At 36.9% G+C, this 25,125-nt stretch overlaps 1 protein-coding gene and 1 long non-coding RNA gene across 3 annotated transcripts; one reads left to right on the forward strand and one right to left on the reverse strand.

Annotated features, from left to right (window-relative positions):
• Positions 1 to 2,307: 2,307 nt before the first annotated feature.
• Positions 2,308 to 19,061, reverse strand: LOC115430454 (uncharacterized). Its single transcript, XR_003936939.1, has 5 exons — positions 18,871 to 19,061; positions 11,908 to 11,913; positions 11,855 to 11,860; positions 4,586 to 4,590; positions 2,308 to 2,318 (listed from the first exon to the last, which is right to left on the reverse strand). It is a non-coding gene; the product is annotated as an uncharacterized LOC115430454 (long non-coding RNA).
• On the forward strand, positions 9,240 to 24,813 carry anxa4 (annexin A4). 2 transcript variants are annotated; one of them, XM_030150462.1, is made up of 13 exons: positions 9,240 to 9,341; positions 12,012 to 12,059; positions 13,469 to 13,556; positions 14,670 to 14,764; positions 15,515 to 15,628; positions 16,836 to 16,926; positions 18,576 to 18,655; positions 18,773 to 18,829; positions 21,515 to 21,608; positions 21,856 to 21,951; positions 22,246 to 22,304; positions 23,744 to 23,866; positions 24,022 to 24,813. In XM_030150462.1, exons 2-13 carry the CDS (start codon positions 12,051 to 12,053, stop codon positions 24,076 to 24,078), a joined length of 963 nt encoding a protein of 320 aa, XP_030006322.1. In that variant the 5' UTR covers positions 9,240 to 9,341; positions 12,012 to 12,050; the 3' UTR covers positions 24,079 to 24,813. The 2 variants fall into 2 exon arrangements, with proteins under 2 accessions (XP_030006322.1, XP_030006323.1); XM_030150463.1 differs by lacking the exon at positions 9,240 to 9,341 and adding an exon at positions 9,384 to 9,511.
• Positions 24,814 to 25,125: the final 312 nt, after the last annotated feature.

A 25,125-nucleotide genomic window follows, 5' to 3' on the forward strand; every position in this document is an offset into this window, starting at 1 on the left:
ATCATGGTGCATTTGCTCACAACATTGAATGTAATTTATTAAGATCTCCATTAGCAACTGAAACATCAGCGTCCAGCTGACTTGTTTCATACTGGAGATACTGAACGTTTAGTGGAGCGGGGGCAGAAATTGCTTGCAGGTTCCAGTGAGCTCTTTGCACTTTCAAAGCTCTTCTTAAGACAAGAAATGTGACATAGCATGTTTTGTGCCATTTTATCTTTTCGATTTCTCTGTCCAGAAATTTCTGGATTCTATGCAGAGCATCAGTATATTCTACATCTTTGTTTTTCACTCTTTTACTTGCTCTGACTCTAATAAAATTCAGGGGTTCCTCAGATGGTTTTCTTAGCTGTTTATCTTTGCTATATTTGCCATAGTCATTTTGACAAATAAAATATTTTTGTCAATTTATATCTCTTGCTATTAGGGTTTTTATTTTTTATTTATTTTTTTAAAAAAATTTTATTCTAGGCTTACAGCTCTCTCTGGTTACATGTTAGCTTATCTGAAAGGCAAGGAAATGTTTATCACTACTCTAGCCTGGTGGCATCTTATGAGGAGGCAAAAAAAAAAAAAAAAAGAGAAAAAAAAGAAACATGGATCACTTCAATGTCATCAGATGTAAGCTGAGTAATTGACTAGCTAACAAGCTGGTTAACACTTTTAGCCAGCAGAATCTAGAATAGGATACTGTGAAGCAAATAAATTATTCCCAGTACACATGCACAAAAAAATTTATTTACCTTAGTTGTAATTTAGAAGGTACAGTAGCTTAGCTACCTACCTAGGAAGTTTAGCTAGTTGGGAGACAGGTTTGCCTATCTTTTTCAGTAACATTTGGTGGTAGAATCTAAGGTTTTTTGTTTGTTCCACAACCCAGTAAAATTTTATCTTTGAGTTGTTTTTATATTGCATCCTCTTAATGTTATTAATAAGACACATTGTGTATTGTTACGTTTCCTTCAAAACAAATTCCAACAAGTGGTTCCAGGCAAAACAAACCCTGGCCCTCGCACATATTGTAGCTTATTTTGGCATCAATCCAGCTGATGTCATCATGTCTATGCATGTGCAGATATCAGCATATCAACTGCCTCTATTTATATGCCAATTCTGAAGTAAATTGAAACAAAATTTGTTTTTATAAACATGTGAAATTCTGCCCATTATAAGTAAATGGGAAAAGAATTTTTTTTTTTTTTTTTTTTAATTCATAAAATATTTAAACTTTGACCTACTTTTCGCAAAATGCAATCACATCTGTTTAAGGTCACTGGCAATCTATAAACCCAATTTGGTATGAATTCAAAAAATAGTTTTGCTGCTAAAGTGTTTACTAATCATCAAAGAAACAAACCGAACCAAAAACAATACTCCTCGCCTCTCCTTCTATTTATTCTTCTATTCTATTATTCGGGGGTTGGGGTAATGGAAAGGTAGGCCTTAAAAACTCTGGTGTGGAAGTGGGAGTCAGTGGTCAGGATGAAGGTAGACAAAAGGGATGAAACATGGCCAACTGACAAACTAAGTGGGGGACGTCAACCAAGGAGCCACTGTTCTCTGGACAGTTCACAGCCAGCTGAGCTGCGGAGCTCCAGCTCCTTTTAAAGCCTACCGGACTAATTGCAGCCAGGTGAGGGCACCACAGCAGGTGAACCTGAGAATCCCAAACGGCCTGTGGCTAAGCTGTTATGTAGTTTTATAGTATCAGTGAGCTAAAGTTTAGAGTAAGGTCAACCATGTCATGTCTCGTCAGGTGTGTCAGTCTTGTTAATGTTTCGTGTTTCATGTCTTGTCTTTGGTTTTCAGTGTTTAATTAGTGTTTGATTAGTCACTTTATGTTAAATTAGAGTCGTTCACATTTGGTCCTGTCTTGCACTTCCTGCTTTATTTTGTACACATCTCTTCCCTCTTGTTTCAGACCTTGACTTCCTCCCTTTGTGTGTTTTCCTGCCAGTGTGATTGTTAGCCCCACCCCTGATTGGTGTCACCTGTGTCCCCCTACCTCATGTATAAATAGTCCCTATCTCCCTTTGTCTTGTGCCAGTTTGTCGTAGTCTGTCAGCGTGTTCATGTCAAGCATCCAAACCAGGTTATTTCATGTTTGCCAGTTTTGCTTCAGTTTTTCTGTAAGGGTTTTGTCTTTCATAGAGATTCTTTTGAGTAGTATTATATATCCTCCTTGGGAGTGCTTTTTGTTCAGTCCCTTTTTCAATATTAAAATACTTTTGTTAAAATCTTCAGTTTACGGTGAGTCGTGCATTTGAGTCCACCATTTTGGGTATCAAGGACTTTACAAACCACTGCCTTTAACTCCTCTCACTCTCTCATGAATGAGGAGTTATTCAAGTAATAAACATTAAACAAACAATAAATAATGTCAAACAACTGGACCACTGAAAGTTTGCTTCATGGAGATACAGCAAATTGATAGGACCAATATTTTGGGAGATATTAGTAATTTTGAATACAATAGCCTTACAATGACATTGCTATACCCAGAACGTTTTGGCGGTGACTGCTAGTCAAATGTGGTACAGCATGCACGAATACACCACAGCAGAAAAACTACCACATCTAGAACCTGTGGATCCCAGTGAGTCAACGCATTAGTATTTCGTATGTTCTATTGTGTCTCTTTTGGTGTTGAAGCTTTAATTAATTTGCACACACACGCACACACACAAACACACAAATCACAAGTCATATGGCCCCATAATATGACAAAAAAAAATTTCAATTCCATGGCTCCTATAATGGGAAAATGGTTGAAACTGGTGGAATACAGTAAAAATGTCAAATATCACTAGTTCTCTTCAAAATGAAATGTTGACATTACAGAATGTAAGATTATATAGTATAACGGCATTGAGATTAAAAATGTGGTTGGCATTTTTGTCCACAAGGGAAACCAAGGGAGTATCTGACACTACAGAAAAAATACTAATGACATCAAATCAATTTTGTCACTAATTTGACATATCCAAGGCTCTAATAACCACCAATGTCCCATCCACCTACTATTTATTATTATGGAAAATATCAAATTTTTTGTGTCTTTTTGTAACAAATCATCCAGAATTCAAATAAATAAACTGGCATTTAAAGAGTTAAAATCCTGACAGTTGTTGAATGTTGGGTAATTTTGTTTAAAGCTGAAGCTGTTTAAGAGTTCTTAAAAAAAAAAAAAAAAAAGAAAAAAGAAAGAAAGAAAAGCAAAAAAAATATAGTAGTGTATGAGGATTTTATCGCAGTTTTTTGTGCGTGTACAGTTTTGCCACAAAGGTAATGAAATTTTACAGAGCATAAGGTTCAACCGAAAGTCCCTTCCAGTCCATTGGACAGATAAGTCTGCAGTGATCATACACAGTTGTACATGAGATACTGTTCTGTAGCTGTAGAGCACTGTACTGGTAGATCACCTCCTGACTGTTTCCAGGTGGTTGATATTTTGTCCCACATTAATTAGACATATCTACTTATAATTAAATTGTTATAAGTACAAAAATGTGCAGAACTTCAATTCGTCTTTTTTAGGCATTTCTGAACTTGAGTTGTATTGAGGAAGAAGTCAATATAATTTTCCAGTGTCACATTTGAACCCATAAAGACCCTGTGCTACTTTTGTGTCAGCTCCCAAATTATTATTTTTTTCTCTATTTAACCTTTAAGTGATTTATCACCATTCATTTCTGTTACATTCATTTCTGTAAATGATTTTAAAAGTATGATGGAGAATGCAGTGAAGGAGGAATGTCACAGTTTTTCTTGACGGTTAAAAAGTTGTTATTGTGTTTTATTGTTAATTGTGTATCATGTATGTTTTTTATGTTGTTTGGAATTTGTATGTCTGCTGCCTTGGCCAGGTCTCCCTTGCGAAAGAGATTCCTAATTTCAATGGGACTTCCTGGTTAAATAAAGGTAAAATAAATAAATAAATAAATAAATAAAATCCTCTGTATTTTGCATTTTTCACTGCAAATCATGTATTTTCCTGTATTTACTTTCCTATATTTAATGTAGATGTTCGTGAAAACAGTAAATTCAAATGTTATTGTATCAAAACAGAGAAAACTGAAGTGACAGTGACTTGTTCAGCTAAATCTCTCATTAACTGAACATAAACCCAGTGTGTCCATCCACTGTCATTGATCCAACTCCATGGGTTTTACTGGTGAATCAATGTTGTAGAAGATGACGGTGTTTCCACGGTAACTACGGAGCCTCTGAACGTCCAAATGGGTCAAATCTGATGACCATGAAAAGATGAAGAACTGTATTTTACATCAGTTATTTACATGGAGTGATAGGAGTAGTGGATCAACAAGTATTAAACAGTTTAGATCAGTAGATGGTTTAGGTTAAAGGTGGATGTTTGGGTCTTTATGGGTTAAATCATCCCAGCAGTGGACATTTGTGTGGACAGAAGTTCACCCAGTCTGATCATCATCATCATGGAGCTGCACTGAATCATCAAAACCTCCAGATGTCACTGCAGGCCTTTGTTATCCAGGACAGAGACAGTAGTTTTACTTCAACACATGTTTTCAGTGTAAAGTGACCCATCCCAAAAAGCTGAGCTCACATACACTATAAGGTGAATATTTATTCCTTAGTGAGAGTTGGAAAAAAAAAAAAAAAAATCAGGGAGTTACTGTGGTATAAAATGATAATTTGTGATCACAATGTAACAAATATTTGAGAAATATAGAGGTACAACATTGTTATTATAATAAAAACTATTGAATCCTTGTGTGAAAGTAAAACAGCATTTTTTCAGAACTGACAAAACAAACTCTAGAGATGAAAAAGAAACATTTATTGAAATTAGATTCATCAAAATATACAATTATTTCTTGACACTGTCCTCAGCCTGAGTCTGGAGGAATGTGATTATTACGATAATTAGGTGGAGAGGGTTCATTTAAGGACACATCCTCCTCCTCACAAAGCCAAGTTTATGTTCAACACAATAAATCTGTTTGATAATCTGATATGATATCACTGATTAATACAGTTTTGGATGGTAGAGATCTAATATTCAGGAGGACACATTTTATTTTCTTGTGCTTTTGTATTGTTGGAGTGTTGTTGTTGATTTTTATTAGGTTTTAGTGTACAGCTGTTTTTGTCTTTGTTTTAAATAAATTAACTTTAGATGGTCGGGGACAGACAGAGCCTCTATAAGGTTTAAAACAAGTATCTGCTCTGGAGGCGCAGAGAAGTGTGTAAGACTGTAACAGGCCAAAGTATACCCCCAGGCCAGAATATACCCCTGTTATATCAGTAGTGTTGAGTGATATACACAAGAATTATTTAATTTTTCAAGACTTTTTTGGGGTTCAGCTTTGTCAGACAAGTTAAGTTAGAAAGCTGACTGATTCAAATTTTAAAACTCTAATTTACTTTTATGACTTCAACCAGAAAAACCTTAATCAGTAAAAATATTAGAGTTCCACAGAGATCAAAGATCACTACCACACTTCTCAGTAGTGTTTACACATTAAAATAAAAGCACACTGAAAATAAAACATTATAATATAATTGGAACATAATGTTCATGTACTGTACATACTACAGTAAAGTAGTATATGTAGTATATGTTAAGTTGTATATTAAGTAGTATATGTTTTCCCAGTTATCAGTTAAAGCACTGCATAGGAGGCATCGCCTAAAAAAGATGCAAAAAATGGACAAAGACATATTGTATTTGGATGGACAGATCAGGAAGGCCCGCCTAGGAATTCAATTAGTGGAACACCAGTTCAGGTGGGTGCAATGTCACAGGTGACAGTTGATAATAGTTTGGAACAATATTACAGATCCTAACTGTTGTATTTTTACTATTAGGGAATAAAGAAGAACAAAATGTGAATTCTGTGTCTTTATTTGACTGGTGATGACTGTGGTAGAGGATTAATCTGAAAAGTAATTCCTGCAAAATTAAATCTGATGCCCTTCCATCCTGGACATCTGCAGGTCAATAGGATGGTCATCCTCAGGGTCAGTAGCATGGTCGTCTTTGGGGTCATTCGTCTGGGGTTAGCCTAACCCTAACCCTAACCCTGTGGGTGTTGATCTCCTCTAATAGTGCCAGTATTATGGAGAACAACACATGCCATAGTGATGTCACTTACCCTCTCTGGGGTCACCCTGAGCTTACACTGGCACTGGGACCAGGATTTGACCATGTTTATGGTCATCTGAACCCTGCAGTGGAACACATTAAAATGTTTTTTGAGGTCAGGGGTCAGCAGAGAGGGCTGGCATGGATGTCTTCTGTCTCCTAGAAGGTACCAATCAGCCTGTCCTGTAAGTAAAGTGGATACACGTGGGTGTGTTTTATATCAGGGAGACAAAAATGATATTTGCACAAAGTGTTCAGTTTCTTACCATGTACCATGTTATTTACAAAGAAAATACTTACATTTGTGTTTCTTTCATCACACTGCTACACTTTTTTGCTGTGTTTACCTCCATCTTGCCAATGATTCAAACAGAATTATGGGAAATATCTCATACTCTTCCATTTGTTGTGTGGTCCTGAAAAATCTCCACTGGGAGGGCCAAACAGCCCTCCCCCCTTAGCCCTTCCCCTCTGACTCATCGAGAATCCCCATCCTTACCCCGTCACATGAATGTGCAAGATGGGGGTGGAGGGGTAAAGGGGAGGGGCCAAGGGATGAACTGGCATTGGGCCTTATCTGTGGGATGCTACGGACAACCCAGGTCTAACAGTGTGTTTCAAGTGGGAGGAGTCAGGTGAAACTCAGGGTTTCTTAAAGAAAACCTGCCAGTGAGCAGGTTATGTTCACAGATGAAGTTACCATGGTGACAGACACAAGGGTTTACCTCTCTTTCTGGAATGGAAAACCCAGAGTTTCCCTCATCTCAGGGTCAACAGACTCAGAGTTTTTACATAACCCCCTTTCTGGAACACCCCTCAGTACTCCTTCAGTCACATGTGTCATGATCGAGAACAGCAGGCCCTCCATGTTCTACGGTGCAGACATGTAAAGAACTAACATTATGATCCTAGATATCAATATTAAAGTTTAACTAACTCAACTTCACAAATGCACTGTACCATCAGGAACATAACTGTGATGTGTGTGAGGGTCATGAGACATTGTTGACCAATCGGTGTTCCATTCAGCATACCAACATCACTGTGTTTGTAAAGAATGAAGGTTACACACTAATCAGATTGTGTATAATGTGTATTCCTCTGTTTAAATGTATGTGGAGGAATACGTTCCTCTCTGTCCTTCTTCCATCTGTATCTAATTATCTTGAATTTCCAGACGCTACGTCATCAGTCACTCAGTATTTGTGAACTTCAGCCACACCCAGAAAATGACAAGTTATCTACCATTCTCTTCTGTAAGAATTTAATCCTTTTAATACTGTGATATCTGTTCCATTTCTATGTTCTACCCCTAAGAATAGAGGAAAGTTAAACTAAAAGCAGAAGGGTTCCAGCCTTATCTACAGTAGGGTGTGGTCCTAGATAAGTACATAGTAAATAAGTCCTCTTAAATAAATGTACACATAGCTCTGACTATGGGAAAACAGCCTATTAAAAATCACATTATATAAAATGTATGTATAGTAGTAAATCCTATTTGGAAATACATATGCTTACAGTTAATAATTAACCCTTTCATGCATGAATTATGAGAACCTTAGTCAATAATTTTTTCTTGAGTGTTTTTATTCCTCTTTAGGCATGAAAAAAACAACGCAATTGAAAAATTTTTTATGAATCTATTTTTGTAGAGTTACAAACATGTCCACTCAGCTGGACACCATGCGTTTAATTTTTGAAGCAAAGAAACATGTATTTAAAACTCATCATCAGAAAGTGATAAACTGTGTAAAAACTATGAAATAAAAACATTTTTAATGCAGCTAATCTGATGTTTTCTCACATTTTATCATACTCTAATACTAGTTATTATTCACTTCATGGAGATAATTTACAAAAAAAAAACCTCTTTATTTAAGAAAACAGTTAATTGTAGTGTAATTACAGTGTTAGTGTTACAATTATCCTCAAACATGTTAGTGCAGATCATGTTTATCCAGAACAGCAAAGTTACAGTAATGGTATGAATGTCAGTGTATGGCACAGGTGTCAAACATGCATCCCGTGGGCCAAAACCGGCCCGCCATAGGTTCCATTCCAGCCCACGGGATGAAAGTGCAAAAATTAACCTGAACAGTCAAGGTTATCAAAATCATTTTGGTTCAGGTTCCACATACAGACCGATGTGATCTACAGTAAAAATAACAACACAATAACCCATAATTAATGACAACTACAAATTTTCTTTGTGAAAAATTATGTGGAAAAAATTTAAGTGAAAAAAATAAGATGACACAGTGAAAATATTTACATTTACAAAACTATTCTTTCACAATAAAATGCAAATAAACACATAAGTATAAACAAAGATGAACAACCTGAAATGTACAATTTTAACAATATTATGCCTGTTACCAAATGTTTATGTATATTGTGTGTAATGTAGATGTATGAATAATAAGTCGAGTCATAATATTGTTAAAATTGCACTAATTTTTCAAATGAAATGTCTGTTTTTTCAGGTTATTCACATCTTTTTTTGTAAAATGTAAATATTTTCATAATTTAATTGGGTTGTTTTTGTACTAAAACAAAAAGAAAAACTTGGATTTGTCATTATTTATAGGTTATTAAGTCATTATTTTACTGGTCTGGCCCACTTGAGATCAAATTGGGCTAAATATGGCCCCTGAACCAAAATGAGTTTGACACCCCTGATGTATGGGATGATGGATGAACGTCCACTGTATTGGCTGATATGCAAATAAAACAGCAAAACCCATGAAGATACAAGTAGAACAGCTGTAGAATAGCTGTCCACTGTACTGACCACTATGCATGAAAGGGTTAATAGTAAAGGACAGTCTAAAATCATTTATGAGCTCATCAGTTGTGGTTCTACACTTTAGTTGTTTATGTTTGTCTTATTTATTTGTTTGATTTTCTATAGTCCTTTTTTTCCCCATAATTTCCACTCTACTGACTTTCACGTGCTCGGAAGGAGGGTCTTGTCAGATGTATCAGAAGGGGCGGGGCTTGAGGTGCCTTGTGAAATATCCAAGGGGGCGGGGCCTGAGGTGTCCTCTCAACTATTGAAGGAGGCGGGGCCTAAGGTGTCCGCTGTCATATCCAAGGAGGCGGGGCCTGAGGTGTTTGTTGTCATATCCAAGGGGGCGTGGCCTGAAGTGTGTTAGCTTAACTTCTTCTTTCTCTTCCGCTTCTTCTCTGACCATCCGTCTCTCCTCCAGCTGTGGTAAGGTCTTCTCCGGGGACATGTTCGTTCCGTTTCTTTGTCTTTTTCGTTCCGTTGCTCTGTGTTTGCCTTGTGAACTTCAGGGTGTGTCTCGGTTCTGACTCATTCCAGTTCTCCGGTACCGTGGACACCGCCCTTCTTCGTCAATCACCGTTTGTTTGTGCTTTTCGGTTCCTACTGACTCATCTGTAACATTTCGTCATATTTGTGATGTTTGTAGAGATAATTTCAAATGCTTTAATAACTTAGTGGTTGTTGTTGCAGTTTTTTCCTACTCGTCTGTTTCCAGTAAAGTTGTGATTGTACTTGTCTGCTACTCAGCCTTTTGGAATTCAATAATATTACAATTCAGGATGATTTCTATCGTATTTTGTATTTGCTTTGTTGCATTCTACTGACAAGTTCATGTCCAGGAAACTAAAACAGGCAGTAATGAAAGCACAGTCTGTCCTGTCAGTGGAGTACTTTCAGAGACATCAAAAAACCCACACATGGACATGGAAAAAACCAGTAATGTGACCAGTGGAGACCCTCTGCATGTAATTTATGGCAAAAAGACAAGCGGGTTATGTAATATTTATATTCCAAACTCTCAACCATAGGGGAAAGATGAACTCATTCACAGCTGCTTTAATATCAATGAATGAATGAATGAATGAATGACTGCTCTGGATCACTAGGGTTTGGATTACTGTTGTATGTATTTGCATTATGGTGTCATCAAGTTATTTCCTTCAAACAATAATTCACAGTTGCTTATTTGGATAGCAGGTCGAATGAATTAACATTATGGTAATGTTAGGCAAGGCAAGGCAAATTTATTTGTATAGCAAAGGGATGTTGTTTTAGATGTATCCCTCTTCCAACACACCTGATTCAAATGATAAGCCTATCATCAAGCTCTGCAGAAGCCTGATAATGACCATCAGGTGTGCTGGAAGAGGAAAACATCTAAAACATGCAGGATACCGGCCCTCAAGGACCAGGGTTGCTGACCCCTGGTTTTAGCCCAATTCATACACAGGGCAATTCACAGTGCTTTACAAAACTGGAAAAGAGACGGGTTAAAAACTCACAATTACAATTAAAACATAATCAATAAACATAAATAATAATCAGTTAAAACAAAGTGAAAGAGAAGAGTGCAGATAGAACCCTTTCAGTTGTTCTATGCACAGTTGAACAGCTGTTTTCAGCCTGAACTTAAAAATTGTCACAGTAGAGGTCTGTCTCATGTCATAAGGAAGACTGTTCCAGAGTTTAGCTGCATAGAACTGAAACGCAGCTTCACCTGTTTAGTCCTGACTCTGGGCACCAGCAGAAGACCAGTCCCTGAGGTTCTCAGGGTGTGAGATGGTTCATATGGGTCCGACATGTCACAGATGTACTTTGGTACTAGACCATGGAGAGACTTATAAAAGAGCAGAGCTGTTTTAAAGTTTAGATAATCTCTGGTCAACAGAAAACAAATCCATCACAAATCCCTCCTGTTTTCTGTGAGATTTGTGTTATCAATAGTTTAACCAAAGTTTGAGAAGAGACAGGTGTTCATTGTATCACAGAAACCCCCAGCAGCCTAGGGTCAGGGTTGGGTTCTGGTGATGCTGCAGAACTGAAGGATGGTTCCAGTCACCTTAGATCAGCGGTGTCAAACTCATTTTCGGTCACGGGCCACATTCAGCCCAATTTAATCTGCTGTGAGCTGAACTAGTAAAATAATAACATAGTAATATATGAATAACGTCAACTCTAAACTTTCCTCTTTGTTTTAGCATGAAAAAAATTACATTATGGAAATGTTTCATTTACAAATTATCCTTTAAAACAATGAATAACATAAACAAACTAAAATTTCTTAAGAAAAACAAGTTCAATTTTAACAATATTATGCTTCAGTTTATCATTTTCACATGAGCATTATAACTTACAGATCACAGTGGATCTACAAATACACAAAACTTTTAATAACAGACAGAATATTGTTAAAATTTCACTTCTTTTAAGACATTTCAGGTTGTTTACATTTGTTCAGGTTATTCACGTTTTTTTTTGTGAAATGATAGTTTGTTTTAGTGTATGTACAGTAAAATTACATGAAAATGTTTGCATTTACAAAGAGAAAATATTTGAGTTTTCATCATTTATAGGTTATTATGATAGTATTTTACTGATCTGACCCGCTTGAGATTGAATTGGTCCGAATGTGGAACCTGAGCTAAAATGATTGTTAATATGTTCAGTGTAATTTTTGCATTTCACACATTCATCTCATGGGCTAGACTGGACCCTTTGGCAGGCCGGACTTGGCCCCTGGGCCGCATGTTTGACACCCCTGCATTAGATAGTCCCAGTTATAAACTTTTAAGTTTATTGGAATATTTATGTATATATAATTTTTCAAATTTGATCATAATAGGATTTTAAGTGCAGTTCTACATTGAAGAGATGAAGCGACACTAATGCTGATAATCTGATCTCTGTATGTTCCTGTGACTTCAGAGGTTTGGATAAACTGGAGGCTTTTATGGATTTATTTGAACACTCTCATAGTAAACGGCTACAGAACTCCAGCCTGGAAGTAACAAATGTATTTAACAGTTTTTCTGTATGTTTTAATGACCATCCTTTGTATTCCATATGTGAATATTATTTCCCTGTCTTTTTTTGTAGTCTTCTACACCCTGACTTTGAAAATCCACTCATCCCATCATGGCAGCAGTAAGTTGGTTCTGTACTATTTAGTACGTATACATACACATTCTTCCAACTCTAGACACAACATTATTTTGTTGTGCTTTCTTTTGTAATAGAGGAAGGAACAATTACATATTATCATTTTCTATATTATATATTGATCATATTATAAATGTTGGTATTATGATACCAGATTACTAGAGATGCATTAAAAAAAAAAAAAAAACAACTGTTAGTGATATATGTGCTTTTCAGTACAGTAAAACACTCACACACTGTTTAAGACCATTTTCTAAAACATTCAAGACTGTTTTTGGCCTAATGGACAGGATATGTTTTGGGTTACCAATTAAATTTGGGTTTCAAGCTTTAGCATTTATCAAAACTGGTTTACCTGTTCCAGAAGGTGGTGCCGTGTTAGCGGCAGTAAAAGTGGTCAGTAAGTTTAATTGATGCACAAATTAAATAGATGTATAGAGATACGAATAGTGGTGTAGAAACTCTATAATGAACTGGGTCACAGTTGTTTGTCATTTGAAAAAAAGAGGTTCCTCATAAGATAATTGTGGGAAACACTGCATACACTTCCTTTGAGAATAGCGTTACGTTAGAAATGTATATTTGTTAAGGTATTATTATATAAAATGTCAAGAATGTCTCTAATCTGAACTATAATTGTAGTTTGAACAATGAAAACACCCTAACCCTGAATGAAGGCTGGGTTCACCGTGTATGTGTTAGCAGTTCATCTCAGGGCTGATTCAGACATAGAATGACCATTTCCTCTCACGTTGACATAAGGGTTAGGGGTAGGGTCACAGGATTGTTATTAGGGTCAGGATTAAGTGGGTGGAAGTCAGAATGTCCAGGCACAGAAAACTCTGCCCCTCGCATGTACTGTAGCTTATTTTGGCATCGATCCAGCTGATGTCATCATGTCTATGCATGTGCTGATGTCAGCATAGACGTAGACAGCATAGACAAACTTCAGCCATTATAAGTAAATGAGGGGAAAAAAAGATTGTAAAAATTCAGAAAAATTTTTAACTTTTACCTAGTTTTCCCAAAATGTAATCACATCTATTCTGTCTCACTGGTAATGTATAAACCCAATTTGGTATGAATTCAACCAATAGTTTTGCTGCAAAAGTGTTAACAAACAAACAAACAAACTGAACCAAAAATAATACCCCTTGCCTCCCTTTCAGGGGTTGGTTTGAATATGATTCGATAAATACTTGGATTGTTTTTTGTTGTTTGTTTTTTTTGTCTTGAATACCTCAAAGAAGACAACGCTTTAATTTTGTCACTTTTATATTTTTAAAATGCAACACTGATAAAACAGATGAATGGACAAAGGTGTGTTTCTGTTCATAAATGTTTATCATGTTCTTTATTTAGGAATATGTTATTTTTTAATTGTTTCTGATTAGATCGGAAACCGTGGGACAGTGACTGAGGCAAGTGGCTTCAGTGCAGAAAAAGATGTCGAGAAACTTAGGGGAGCCATGAAGGGAACTGGTGAGTGATCAATACTATTATTAGAAAATGATATGTTTAAGTCTAACGTTCAGACTAGGGTTTTTTTTTTTTTTTTTTTTTTACCTGTCCTGTTCAGAAGTTTGTCCTCCTGTATGAGTATACTGGTGACAGTTTTGATCTAACCACTACCACCGACCCCCAGAGCCCAAAGGACCCTAAACCACACCTCAGAACCCCCCTCCCTCTTAGCAAGCAAATCCTCAGGGAGACCACCCACCCCACTGGGGAAGGCAGACGGACTGACAAAGGTGGAGATAACTCCAGTAGTGCTGAAAAGCCAGACCTGACACCAGGCCCCCACACCAACAGGGGGCATGGCCACAGAAAAGCACCCTCACCCCCCGCTTGCCTGCCATACTCATCCTCCCCCCAGTCCGTAGCTGTGTATGTGTAATGTGGTCTGCAGGTGTGATGAGTGTCTAATGTGCAGTTAAAATTGAGGTTGGACTAACCTCTTCCCCCTGGCCCTAGGTGCTTGAAAGGCTGGTTGCTCCAGGTTTAGCTGACCTGGGGCAACAGCAGCCAACAGCCCCCAGCCCCTTAGGCCCCAGGCCCCAGGCCCCCAGGCCCCCAGGCCCCCAGGCCCAAAGCCCCCATCCCCTGGGCCCCAGGCCGACCAACCCAGGGATGCCAACCATGGGGCAGCCAGCCTAGGGATTGTGTGTATGGTGGGTTCATGTGATACTGGGAGGAGTTGGGGCCACAACAGAGAACCAGCGACGGGCCCACACCCCCGACCTCCGCCAGCGATGCAAAGTGTTGAATCTTAGTGCTTGAATGCAGGTGCAGTCTTAATTATCATAGTTCATTCATTCAGGAGAGTGTGTATTGTATTTTGCCTCAAAGATGCACATTCATCAAAAACTTAAGGGGCCTATGACAATAATTGCTTTTTTTAAAAACAGTATATTTCTGTTCCGTTGATGTTAATGTTTTTGTAGGTTGGATTATTCTTCCCCTGATTTAAGATTCCTGATTGATTTCCATACTCATGGCAGTAAAGCTATGTTCATGAATAAGTCTTTGTCCTAAAGATGATGCCACAACCTGTTGGTAAAAGTGGTATGTGTTTAAAGTATTTTGTTGTTGCAGGCACTGATGAGTTGGTTATCATCGACATCTTGTCACATCGTACCGTGGCCCAGAGGCAGCGCATTAAGGAGGCTTACAAGCAGGCAATAGGAAAGGTAAGTTCTGTGGATTTTTTTTACTTTAAGGTAGAACTATTTCTGATACAAAAGTGCTTTTTTTCAACATTTAACAAACATGCAGGAAAAGATGCAAAGAACTGACTCCCGCACCACAAATAATGTTGCTGGAGGCCTTTGGTAGTAGCACTGGCTACCACCAAACCATGTCCCTGTATGTTTTGCATTTCAGGTTTGCTGGGTTAACATCTAACTGATAACGTGTATGTTAATTATTAACTGTAAAAAAGAAATAAGCCAACAGTAGTAAAGACCTGAACAAAGAGAACTTTGTTGTTTGTAGGAAAGGAAGTAATTCCCTATTTAAAAACATAGGTTGTTTAGGTATGCTTTCCACTGACCACTTCTCTTTTTTAATGATTATATGGATCAATATATTAATGATTAAAAGAGTACACTGTGCAGAGCCTAGCAAAGGATCAATAAGGTCTAACCGTAAATTCTTAATGGATGGAGCAACAGAAACTGAAAAGCAGAATCTGAGCCTAAAGGATGAGTGAAACCACCATTGGAGAACTGTGTTCAGATCAATGTCCCGTCAGTTCATGGGCCCCTCCAGTGGAGTGAGGAATGTGTCATGTCCACACTGTCAACACTAGTATGGACATAAAACCTGTCAGACTGATTAAGTCAAAGTCAAAGTGCACGGTGACAGTCTTGTCTTGGTGTAGTTCTGTATCTGATTGATTTTCTGCTTCATTCATTCATTCATTCATTCATCTATTGCAGGACCTGGCTGACGATCTTTCCTCTGAACTGAGTGGGAACTTCAGGAGTGTCGCTCTTGGTCTGCTGATGCTGCCTCCTGTTTATGATGCCTATGAGCTGAGAAATGCAATGAAGGTCAGAGTCAAAGCGTCTTTATCTGTCTAAAGAATAACTGCTGAGGGTCCATTTTTTCCTTATTTTCCGAATCCATGCAAAGACCAAAGCCAGCGACAAAGATATGGTACCAACGTTTATGCAGTTACAGAGTACATAGAACAAATCTGATTAACATGTCTCATCAATTTATTTTGTAATGAATGTTTTAAATTGTAAAGACACTTTGTGGACACCCTGTATTGTGTTATACTTTGTCATTTTATATAATATTTGAAGTTAGACAGACATGCAGGTAAAATGTCAAGATGATGAATCAGTATTCATAGTTTGAACAGAGGGTGAAGTTCACATTTATGACCTGGTTTTAATGATTTGCATCCGGAATAGGAACTAAGTAACTTGTGCAATCAACAGGGTGGAGAAGTACTATAGTGTTAAACTGTAACAGGGTAGAGAAGCACTGTTAAACTGTGACAGGGTGGAGAAGTACTATAATATTAAACTGTAACAGGGTGGAGAAGTACTATAGTATTAAACTGTAACAGGGTGAAGTACTGTAGTATTAAACTAACAGGGTGGAGAAGTACTATAGTATTAAACTGTAACAGGGTGAAGTACTGTAGTATTAAACTAACAGGGTGGAGAAGTACTATAGTATTAAACTGTAACAGGGTGAAGTACTGTAGTATTAAACTAACAGGGTGGAGAAGTACTATAGTATTAAACTGTAACAGGGTGAAGTACTGTAGTATTAAACTAACAGGGTGGAGAAGTACTATAGTATTAAACTGTAACAGGGTGGAGATGTACTATAGTATTAAACTGTACCAGGGTGGAGATGTACTATTAAACTATAACCGGGTGGAGAAGTACTATAGTATTAAACTGTAACCGGGTAGAGAAGTACTATAGTATTAAACTGTAACAGGGTAAGAAAGTACTATTGGTATGGTTGTGATTTTGGTTGTAGTTATTTTTTGGTTGTAGTTATGGTTATGGTTGTAATTATAGTTATAGTTATGGTTATGGTTATGGTTGTAACTATAGTTATGGTTGTAATTATAGTTATGGTTATGGTCTAGTCATGGGAGATGATATTCATACCAATCATAGGATGCATCTTGGCACTCTTCAGCTTCATAAACCTGATTTTTTTTCTTCAGTTCTGACCTCCACTGTGTCTTCATATGTGGTTTTAATGTTCAGCTTTCCCCACTGACCACAGGGAGCAGGAACAGAAGAGGCTTGTCTCATTGATATTCTGGCTTCGAGGTCAAATGATGAAATAAAAGCCATCTGTGCTGTCTACAAGAAAGGTAACAGTCTGTGCTGTTCACCTGTATGTCTGTTGATGCTTATGGATGTGAATGATACTGAATATTCTGTGTCTGTCAGTGACCCGTGTTTCTTTGTTTGGAAATACAATCAAATCCATTATTAGGTAACAGTGGATGGCATCAATGATTCATGAGTCCACTTGTGGCTGTATATATATCGTCTGCTTATTTGCCCCTTCATGGTTGCAGTGACACCACCCAGTTTTCTTTTTCCAAGGGCTGTTGAAGCCACGTTGTCTTTCAGTTTGTATAAATAATATTTTGCACAAGTGTTTTTACCACTGGGAATTGTTTAAAATGTTTGTATACCTGAACACATATGGATACGTGGCCTTATTTAATACCAGCTATATACCGGTAATACTACTTCCTAAATGACAGTGTGCTATTCAAAGCAGTTTTGTAATGTAAATATACAAAAGATTTTAACATAATGTGGTGTCAGCACTCAACATTTCCACTCGCCACAGTTTTTACAACTTAAAAAATGAATCTATTGACCATGATTTTAAATGATTTGTTGACATAATACCATTAATAAAGGTTTAAACATAATTTAAGTGCTACATCCACTGACATAGACATTATTTACTCCTTCAGTATTGACACTGACACCATTTTGCTTCTTTTACTTGATGAGTTATTTCTATGTATAGTGTGTATTTAGTAGAATGCAGATCCATACTGTACACATTTAGATACCTGGATGAATGAAAACCATTATACCACTTACACACGTAAAACACAGAAAAGCAAAAACTACACGTATTGTTCATTTCTACTGTTAATGTGTAGTGATGGCTCTGTGTGCTCAAAACAACACATTTGAGTTTTGTCTAGTTGTGCAAAAGTAGGTTGCATTCAAGCAATAAAAACAGAACGTTACAGTTGAATATAATACAGGTTAAATAAAACAAATAAATAGGAAACTTTGGAACAGTCTGGATATCCAACACAAGCAAGGCCAAAATATCCAAGGATTTAAACTGTTATATAAACAGACGGTCTGGTCCCAGTACAAAGACAGAGGGTCCTAATACTTATGTTACATCAATATTCTGTCTTGACTTATTTCGTTTGTTTGTTGTTTTTGGTGCGTTTGTTGATTGTTATGTTTTGTTTGATTGTTGTTGTTGTTTACTTGGCCTTATTGTTTACTTTACTGTGTATTCATTTGCGTTGCCTTCAAGGATTTATGTATGTATGTACTTATTTATTTATTTACTTTTCTGGTATGTCAATATGGGTGTATATGTATGTGTATGTGAGGATAATAAGTGAGGTTAATTACTCATAAGAGATCTAAGGGACTTGACTTTTCATATATTCTGCTGATAGGAAGCTAAAGGATAGACTGTTGTGTGCAGAAGGGGTGGGATTAAATAAGTTCTACTTCCTCCCACTCCTTTTCGAATGTGCAAATGAAGTCATACTTTGTTTTCGTGTATATGTAGTTTTTGTTTTTTTTCCCATGATTTCTTACTATCTGTTTTATTTCTAAGGACTAAGTAAAATTACTTTGTTTTGTTGCATATTCGAAATGTACTAAACTTAACAAAAAAAAAAAAAAAAAAAGTGAAGACTGAAAGCAGATGAATGAATGTGTTGACGCTGTCGTCCATGTCCAGAGTATGGGAAGAGCCTGGAAGACGCCATCTGTGGAGATACTTCTGGAATGTTCCAAAGGGTTCTCGTGTCTCTGCTCACGGTCAGCAAACATTCAGCCCCGTTCCCTCTTCAGCTTCTCAAAAACACACAGTTCTTGTCTTCAATAGTGAACTCTTACACTTATTTTTTTGTTCTTGATCTGGTTTGTGTTTTTCAGGCCGGACGGGATGAAAGCAGTGCAGTGAACGAGGCCCAGGCTGTTCTAGACGCCAAGGCAGGACATCCAGTTGAACTATGAACAAGACAGTTGGTTACAGTGTTGCCAGATGGGAAATGACAAATTATCGTACCAGAAGCTTAAAATTATCGTATTTTGAGGAAAATTATCGTACATACCTGATTTGACGTTGCTCAGGACCATCTGCTTCCGTAAAACATGACCACAGATGGTGTATAGTATGTCTTATAATGCAGTTTGACCTTTAAATTAACTAACAGCACTGTTGGAAAAAAGAACAGCACCCCCATCTGTGGAGGAGGGTGAGCTGCTGCACTGAACAGCCCAGAATATCAGTCACATTGAACCATATAATGAACCATCATGGATCAAGGTCCCGCGTCATAAATATTTAAAAATGAATCTGTTTATACATTAGAAATAAACCTCAGTCTATCCACTTCAACCACTAAAATGCTTAATAATGGAAAAACTTGCTGAAGAAAGGTGTTTTACAGTTTTATTGGGTTCAAAACACACTTTCTAAATCAAAAATGAAAATCAGGTGTCTCTTCAAACAACACTTTACTGGAGCTGCTGAAACCTTCAGGTTTTAGAGTCAAAAATTAAAATCACAGTCATGTCCCTTGAAAGAACGCTTCACCTGAGCTGCTGAAACCTTCATAAACTTTTGATTACATTTCGTGTTGCCGTGCTACGTTGTGCATTGATTGGCTGTAAAGAGACACATGAGACAATGCGCAGCATCGGGTGCAGTGCAGGATGTATCCTGTTTGTGTTTGTTAATATTCATGTATTGAAGGGCTCACATTATGGTACACTATGAGATTTTTGGAATTATTGATCGTACAGAGGGTGAATTAATCGTACAAATACGATAATTATCATACGTCTGGCAACGCTGGTTGGTCATCACTCATCACATGTTATTTATACAACACCACATCATGACAATAGTTACCTCATGACACTTTACATTTGGAGCTGGTCTAGACCTGGTCTATTTCTGGAATGGTTCTCTCTCTCTATTGATTTTGTTTGTCAAAGGTCAAGGGTGTGACCTGACACATCCCATCTTTGGCCTTAACTGCCACTAATAGAGACGTCTGTATGAACCCATTATGGTGCAGGGTTACAGTAATGATGCACCGTCCCACAAATATTACCTTCTAGTTCTCTTCTTTCACATTCATAGATTTTCACCCTTGCATACTATATGTATGAATTCACATGTTCATACAATCTAAATTACTAATTTGATCTATATATACCTTGTATAATTTAAAAATTTTTTTGTTATGCTTAAACCACGTTTCATTGTTATTATTAGGGATGTCCCGATCCAATCTAAGATCGGTATTGGCTGCCAATCTGGCATTTTTTAGAAGATCGGATCGGACTGGATTTAGTCACTAGTTTGGGCCAATTTGGGGGGGCAAGAGGGGGCCTTAAATAAGCGTCCTGCCCCCTCAAATTAATGTTTCCAAAGGTAGGGAAAAGGAAAATGAGCTGCACAACAGCAGGAGGCTTAGAGGAATTGGTAAAGTGTCTTAAGATTCATTTTTACTTTGTACGGTCGTATGGTCTGTGCATACTCATTGTGAGGTATGTACGGCACGGAACACCCCCACCCCCATGTAATCCCTGGATAGACTTGTCCATAGACGCTCTATAGCAGGGATGGCAAACATAGGGCCCGCACGCCAAAACCAGCCCACAAAAGGTTCTAATGTGTCCCACAGCGTGAATTTGGAAAGTACAAAAATGATACTAAAGTTATTAAGAGTCAAAGGTGTCATAATAGTTGTTTTAGTTCAGGTTCCACATTCACCCAGTTGTGATCTCAAGTAAAATAATAGCATAATAACTTATAAAAAATGAGTCCAAATTTAAATCAAAATTTCATTGTAAAAAGTATCGGATCGGTATCAGCAAAACTAATCATAAAAAAAATCAAATCGGGTCGTAAGCAAAAAAAAAAAAAAAAATCCAGATCAGGACATCACAAATTATTATTATTAGCATCCAGTGACTTAAATGTTATGAAATACCATGAATGAGATGCAGGATAATAAATTTAAATGACATATATAATAAACGTCCATTCTGCACATTTCTTATTTTCGCCTTCATGGCCATTTGAGTAGATTTATGAGTTTACAACATGTACTTGAATGCATCATGTTGTTCAGCAAATTTCTTACTTTTCAATTGTCTCCTGAATGCAACACAAGTGTTTCGTAAAGAGAGTAATACATGCATGAATGTCAGCAAACCTCAATGGTGTTAAGAAGAGGTCATCAAAACTCCTCTACAACAATGTGAGAGTCAGATAAAGTCACAGATGATGTTTCTGTGGTGACGGTGTTCCTCTGAGCTGTTGAACCATGGGCTCACCTTGGTTTTTCGCACACTTTTCCATTTTGGATTCAGACTTGTTCAATAAATAATGACTGATGTCTGCTGCTTTATACCTGAAGTTAGATTTCAATTATTTTAAAACCCAGAAAGGACCAGATGATTCTTTTAATATCCTGCAACCTAAAACTGAAACTGTTGAATAAAAATAATAGTGTATTTAGTTTTTGTCATCAATGTCCATACATCCATTTCTTTCGTATATTCATGCATGAATGAGCGACTGTAAATACATGTGGGATAAAACTACTACAGTTGTTTCTGTTGTGTGTCTCATGTGTGTATTTGTTGTATCGGTTGTAGGAGATCTACGAGGCTGGTGAGGCTCGATGGGGAACGGATGAAGTGAAATTCCTCACTGTTCTCTGTGTCAGGAACCGAAACCATCTGCTCAGAGGTATTCCAACAAGTTTGCATATATGATGTTGCAACTCTTATCTCCATGTTTGTCTTTGTCATCTGCTGTGGTTATAAACTTTTATAACTTCTTCAAATTAGCAACTGGCAACAGAGACATGCAAAGGAACATGGAGAGTTAACAGAGTCACACAAATATGGACGTATGAGCTTCTAGTGGAAGTTCAAAATGTAATTCTCAAACACAAAGACATGATCCACTGATTACACAATGTCTCAACCTTAAGTGTTTGAGGAGTATCAGAAGATTTCTGGAAGAGACATTGAGGAAAGCATCAAGAGGGAGATGTCTGGAAGCTTAGAGGACATATTCCTGGCCATCGGTGAGTGTCAGCTGATATAATAGTACAAATAAGACCTGTAAATACACCTGTAAAACAGTCCGGTTCAAAGTTACTGTAATGGATCTCCAACAAAGAAAGTGGTAGAAGGGAAAAAAAAACGTGTTAAAAAGGAAAAAGAAACAATGTTTTGAGTCCAAAATATGAATATGAACCTTTTTTCATTTTATAGTTTAATTTTACAGATATGACCTGTTTCTTTGTTGGGGATTCATGACGATAGCTTTGAGAGACAGACAGATGCAGAATATAAGTTTTTTTTTTTTTGTATTCCAGTGAAATGCATGAAGAACAAGCCTGCATTCTTTGCTGAACGACTGTACAAGTCAATGAAGGTATATATTTGAATGAAGCTGGTGAAATATACAACAGCTGAATACTACAATACTGTCAAGTACAGCAGTGACAGTGATCTGAGGATGTGACAGTAGTGCAAAGAAAACACAGTACTGGAGGGGGGGGGGGGGGCGTCCAGTCCACAGAGGACAGTATAACTGACTCATGACTTTGTCAGAACAGATTTTACTGCTCAGTCCAGTTTCAGTGATGATCCTGACCACATGAATCACATGACTGTATTCTTGAACAATTACAAACCCTAACTTAATTGGATTTGATGCCTTTAGTCCTGTCATAAACCAAATAACTGTTCCTGATCAGTTAATTATAAACAAAATTAAGATCCTGGTCAAGACCAAGTGGATCATGTCTGTTAAATAAACTTGACTAGAATAGAACTGGACAAACTGTAATACTTCAATAACTGTAAATAGAAGTTATTTTTGATGGAACCAACAGCTGTGGGTTGTCCATCCATCTGTCCAGTCCATATATGAAACAGGCATTTCACAAACTCCTTGAAGGTTGTCTGAAAGAAGAGGAAATACAGTAAATGAATGAATGAATTTATTTTGGTTTGTACATCAATAATTGCACTTAGTACAATAATTACGATAATCATAAAAACCAATAAAGGAGTAGGCTAGAAGCAAAAGCTTATTTTTTTGCCTATTCTTTTCACCTGATACACTGCTTACATTAAATTAAATGTGTACAGCATCGAGCATTCACACCATAAACAAAAAAATAAATAAATGAAAAACAACAAAAACATATCTACCATCTCAATTCAATATTCCTAAATAATTTGAAACTCAAGGCTTTTTTTTTTACTTTGCCAAAGGAGTGAATGTGGTAACTTAAATGCATCATTAGGTCCATCCCATAATTTCACACCCACAACCCCAGTCCATCTAGACTTTACATTTGCCCTCACTTTAGTCCACAAATATGAAGATCTCTGAAATTAGAATTACTCTCTCTTAATTCCAAGAAATCACGAATGGTATTTGGGACAATACTATTTATATCCCTCATCTTCCATATACTTATTTAGAAAAAAAATGTTTATACCTCTTTTTAAGTATATTTATGTTTGTACTTTGCTTTATATCATTCTTTAAAGAAAAATGTAGTTAGATTTCACAGAAAATCAGGATTGTAATTATGGAGCAGAAAATAGAGGCCTAGGCGATTGATTACTAGAAGGAATGTTTGTCATAATTTTGAGATTTTCTTCTTATAATTATGTGATCAGAATCCCATAATAATAAGATCTTTTCCTGTAATTGTGATATTTTTGTAAATTATTTGTGAATTATTTTAATGTGCTGCTGTACTGTTAGTAATAATAACTTTGATTCCAGGGTTATGAAGGATTCCATGAAAGAAGCTGGGTGTTTCTCAGGACTGACACTGTTGTTTCCTTTGTCAGGGTCTGGGTACCACAGATAGCGTCCTGGTCAGAATAATGGTGGCTAGAGCTGAGATTGACATGTTGGATATAAAGGCAGAGTTTCTGAAAATGTACAGCAAGACTCTCTTCTCCTTCATTAAGGTGAGTCTATATATAAACTGTCTGAAGGTTTGGACTGTGAATCATTTTAAGGTATGTCTGGATGGTTGATTTTCATCTTGTAAAAGTTTAAATGTGAATCAAATTGCTGCATATATAATTTTTGTTGGAAGCTCACTTTTTTTTTTCTTAAATAGGGAGACACATCTGGAGACTACCGCAAAATCTTACTGGAACTCTGTGGAGGCGAGTAACGGATACAAAAGAAAATGTGCCTAAGATTTCATCCAGCAAATCCTGTTATTAGTCCCCTCTTCATACATGACTCCCCCTCCTGTACTTTTATGCTACGTTCAGACCGCAGGTAAATGTGTTCCAAATCCGTTTTTTTTTTTTTTTTGCCCATATGTGACCTGTACCCAATCTGTTAAAGACAGTTTGAACAGCACTAATCTGATTTTTTTCTTATCTGACCCAGGCCATTTTCAAATGTGGTCCTAAATCTGATACGTATCTGATATTTTCCAATGTGACTTCAGTCTGAACGACCAGGTTGCATTTATCCAACCTTTATGTCATTGAAATAGATAGATACTTTTTAATCCCGAAGGAAATTCAACAAACGCGACAAATGTCACAATTCTGCGTCCTAGGACAAGGAGTGGCAGGAAAACCACATTTAGTTCCGTAAACACAGTGTGTGTCTGCGTGGTCACCTATTACATCAGGACCTCTTTTGTGCATGTGGCTCACTTCAGGGTCACATTCAGTTCATACTCAAAACGGATAGAAGTCGCACTCAATGTGTAATAAGAACGAGCACACAAAAAAAAACAACTAGATTTCACCAAAAAATCCGAATTGTGCATGAAGACCTGCTGTCTGAACGTAACCTTAGATTCTGTGTTCTATGGCCTTTACATTTCACTAACACTGTCTTATTTGATTGTTTTCATACAAATTAAACCAAAGATCAGTGACCTCTTAAACGTCTGTGTTTTTGATTCTGTGGTAAGGATTAATTAGCACTATTAGATAAAGATAAATGTGTCTCACATCCCTTATGTACATAAAATAGAAATATCACACCTCCAGCTCTTTGCTTTTTTACACCATATTTGTATCATTGTGCAGTCGTTGAAATTAATTTGTTTACTAGTTTTCAGTTCCTCATGTTTAGAGTCACAACTGATATTTGACTCAGTTACATTAAAAGGATCTGCCTTATTTTTAGGACATTAACCCTTTCATGCATTAATTGTGAGAACATTAGTCAGGATTTTTTTTTTCTTCAGTGTTTT

Source organism: Sphaeramia orbicularis, chromosome 12, assembly GCF_902148855.1.
Source record: "Sphaeramia orbicularis chromosome 12, fSphaOr1.1, whole genome shotgun sequence".
Lineage (NCBI taxonomy): Eukaryota > Metazoa > Chordata > Actinopteri > Kurtiformes > Apogonidae > Sphaeramia > Sphaeramia orbicularis.

Coding starts and splice junctions, on each gene's coding strand:
- anxa4 (XM_030150462.1), top strand. Junction 14,765..15,514: donor ACAAGCAGGCAATAGGAAAG/GTAAGTTCTGTG, acceptor CATCTATTGCAG/GACCTGGCTGACGATCTTTC. Junction 16,927..18,575: donor CTGTGCTGTCTACAAGAAAG/GTAACAGTCTGT, acceptor GTCCATGTCCAG/AGTATGGGAAGAGCCTGGAA.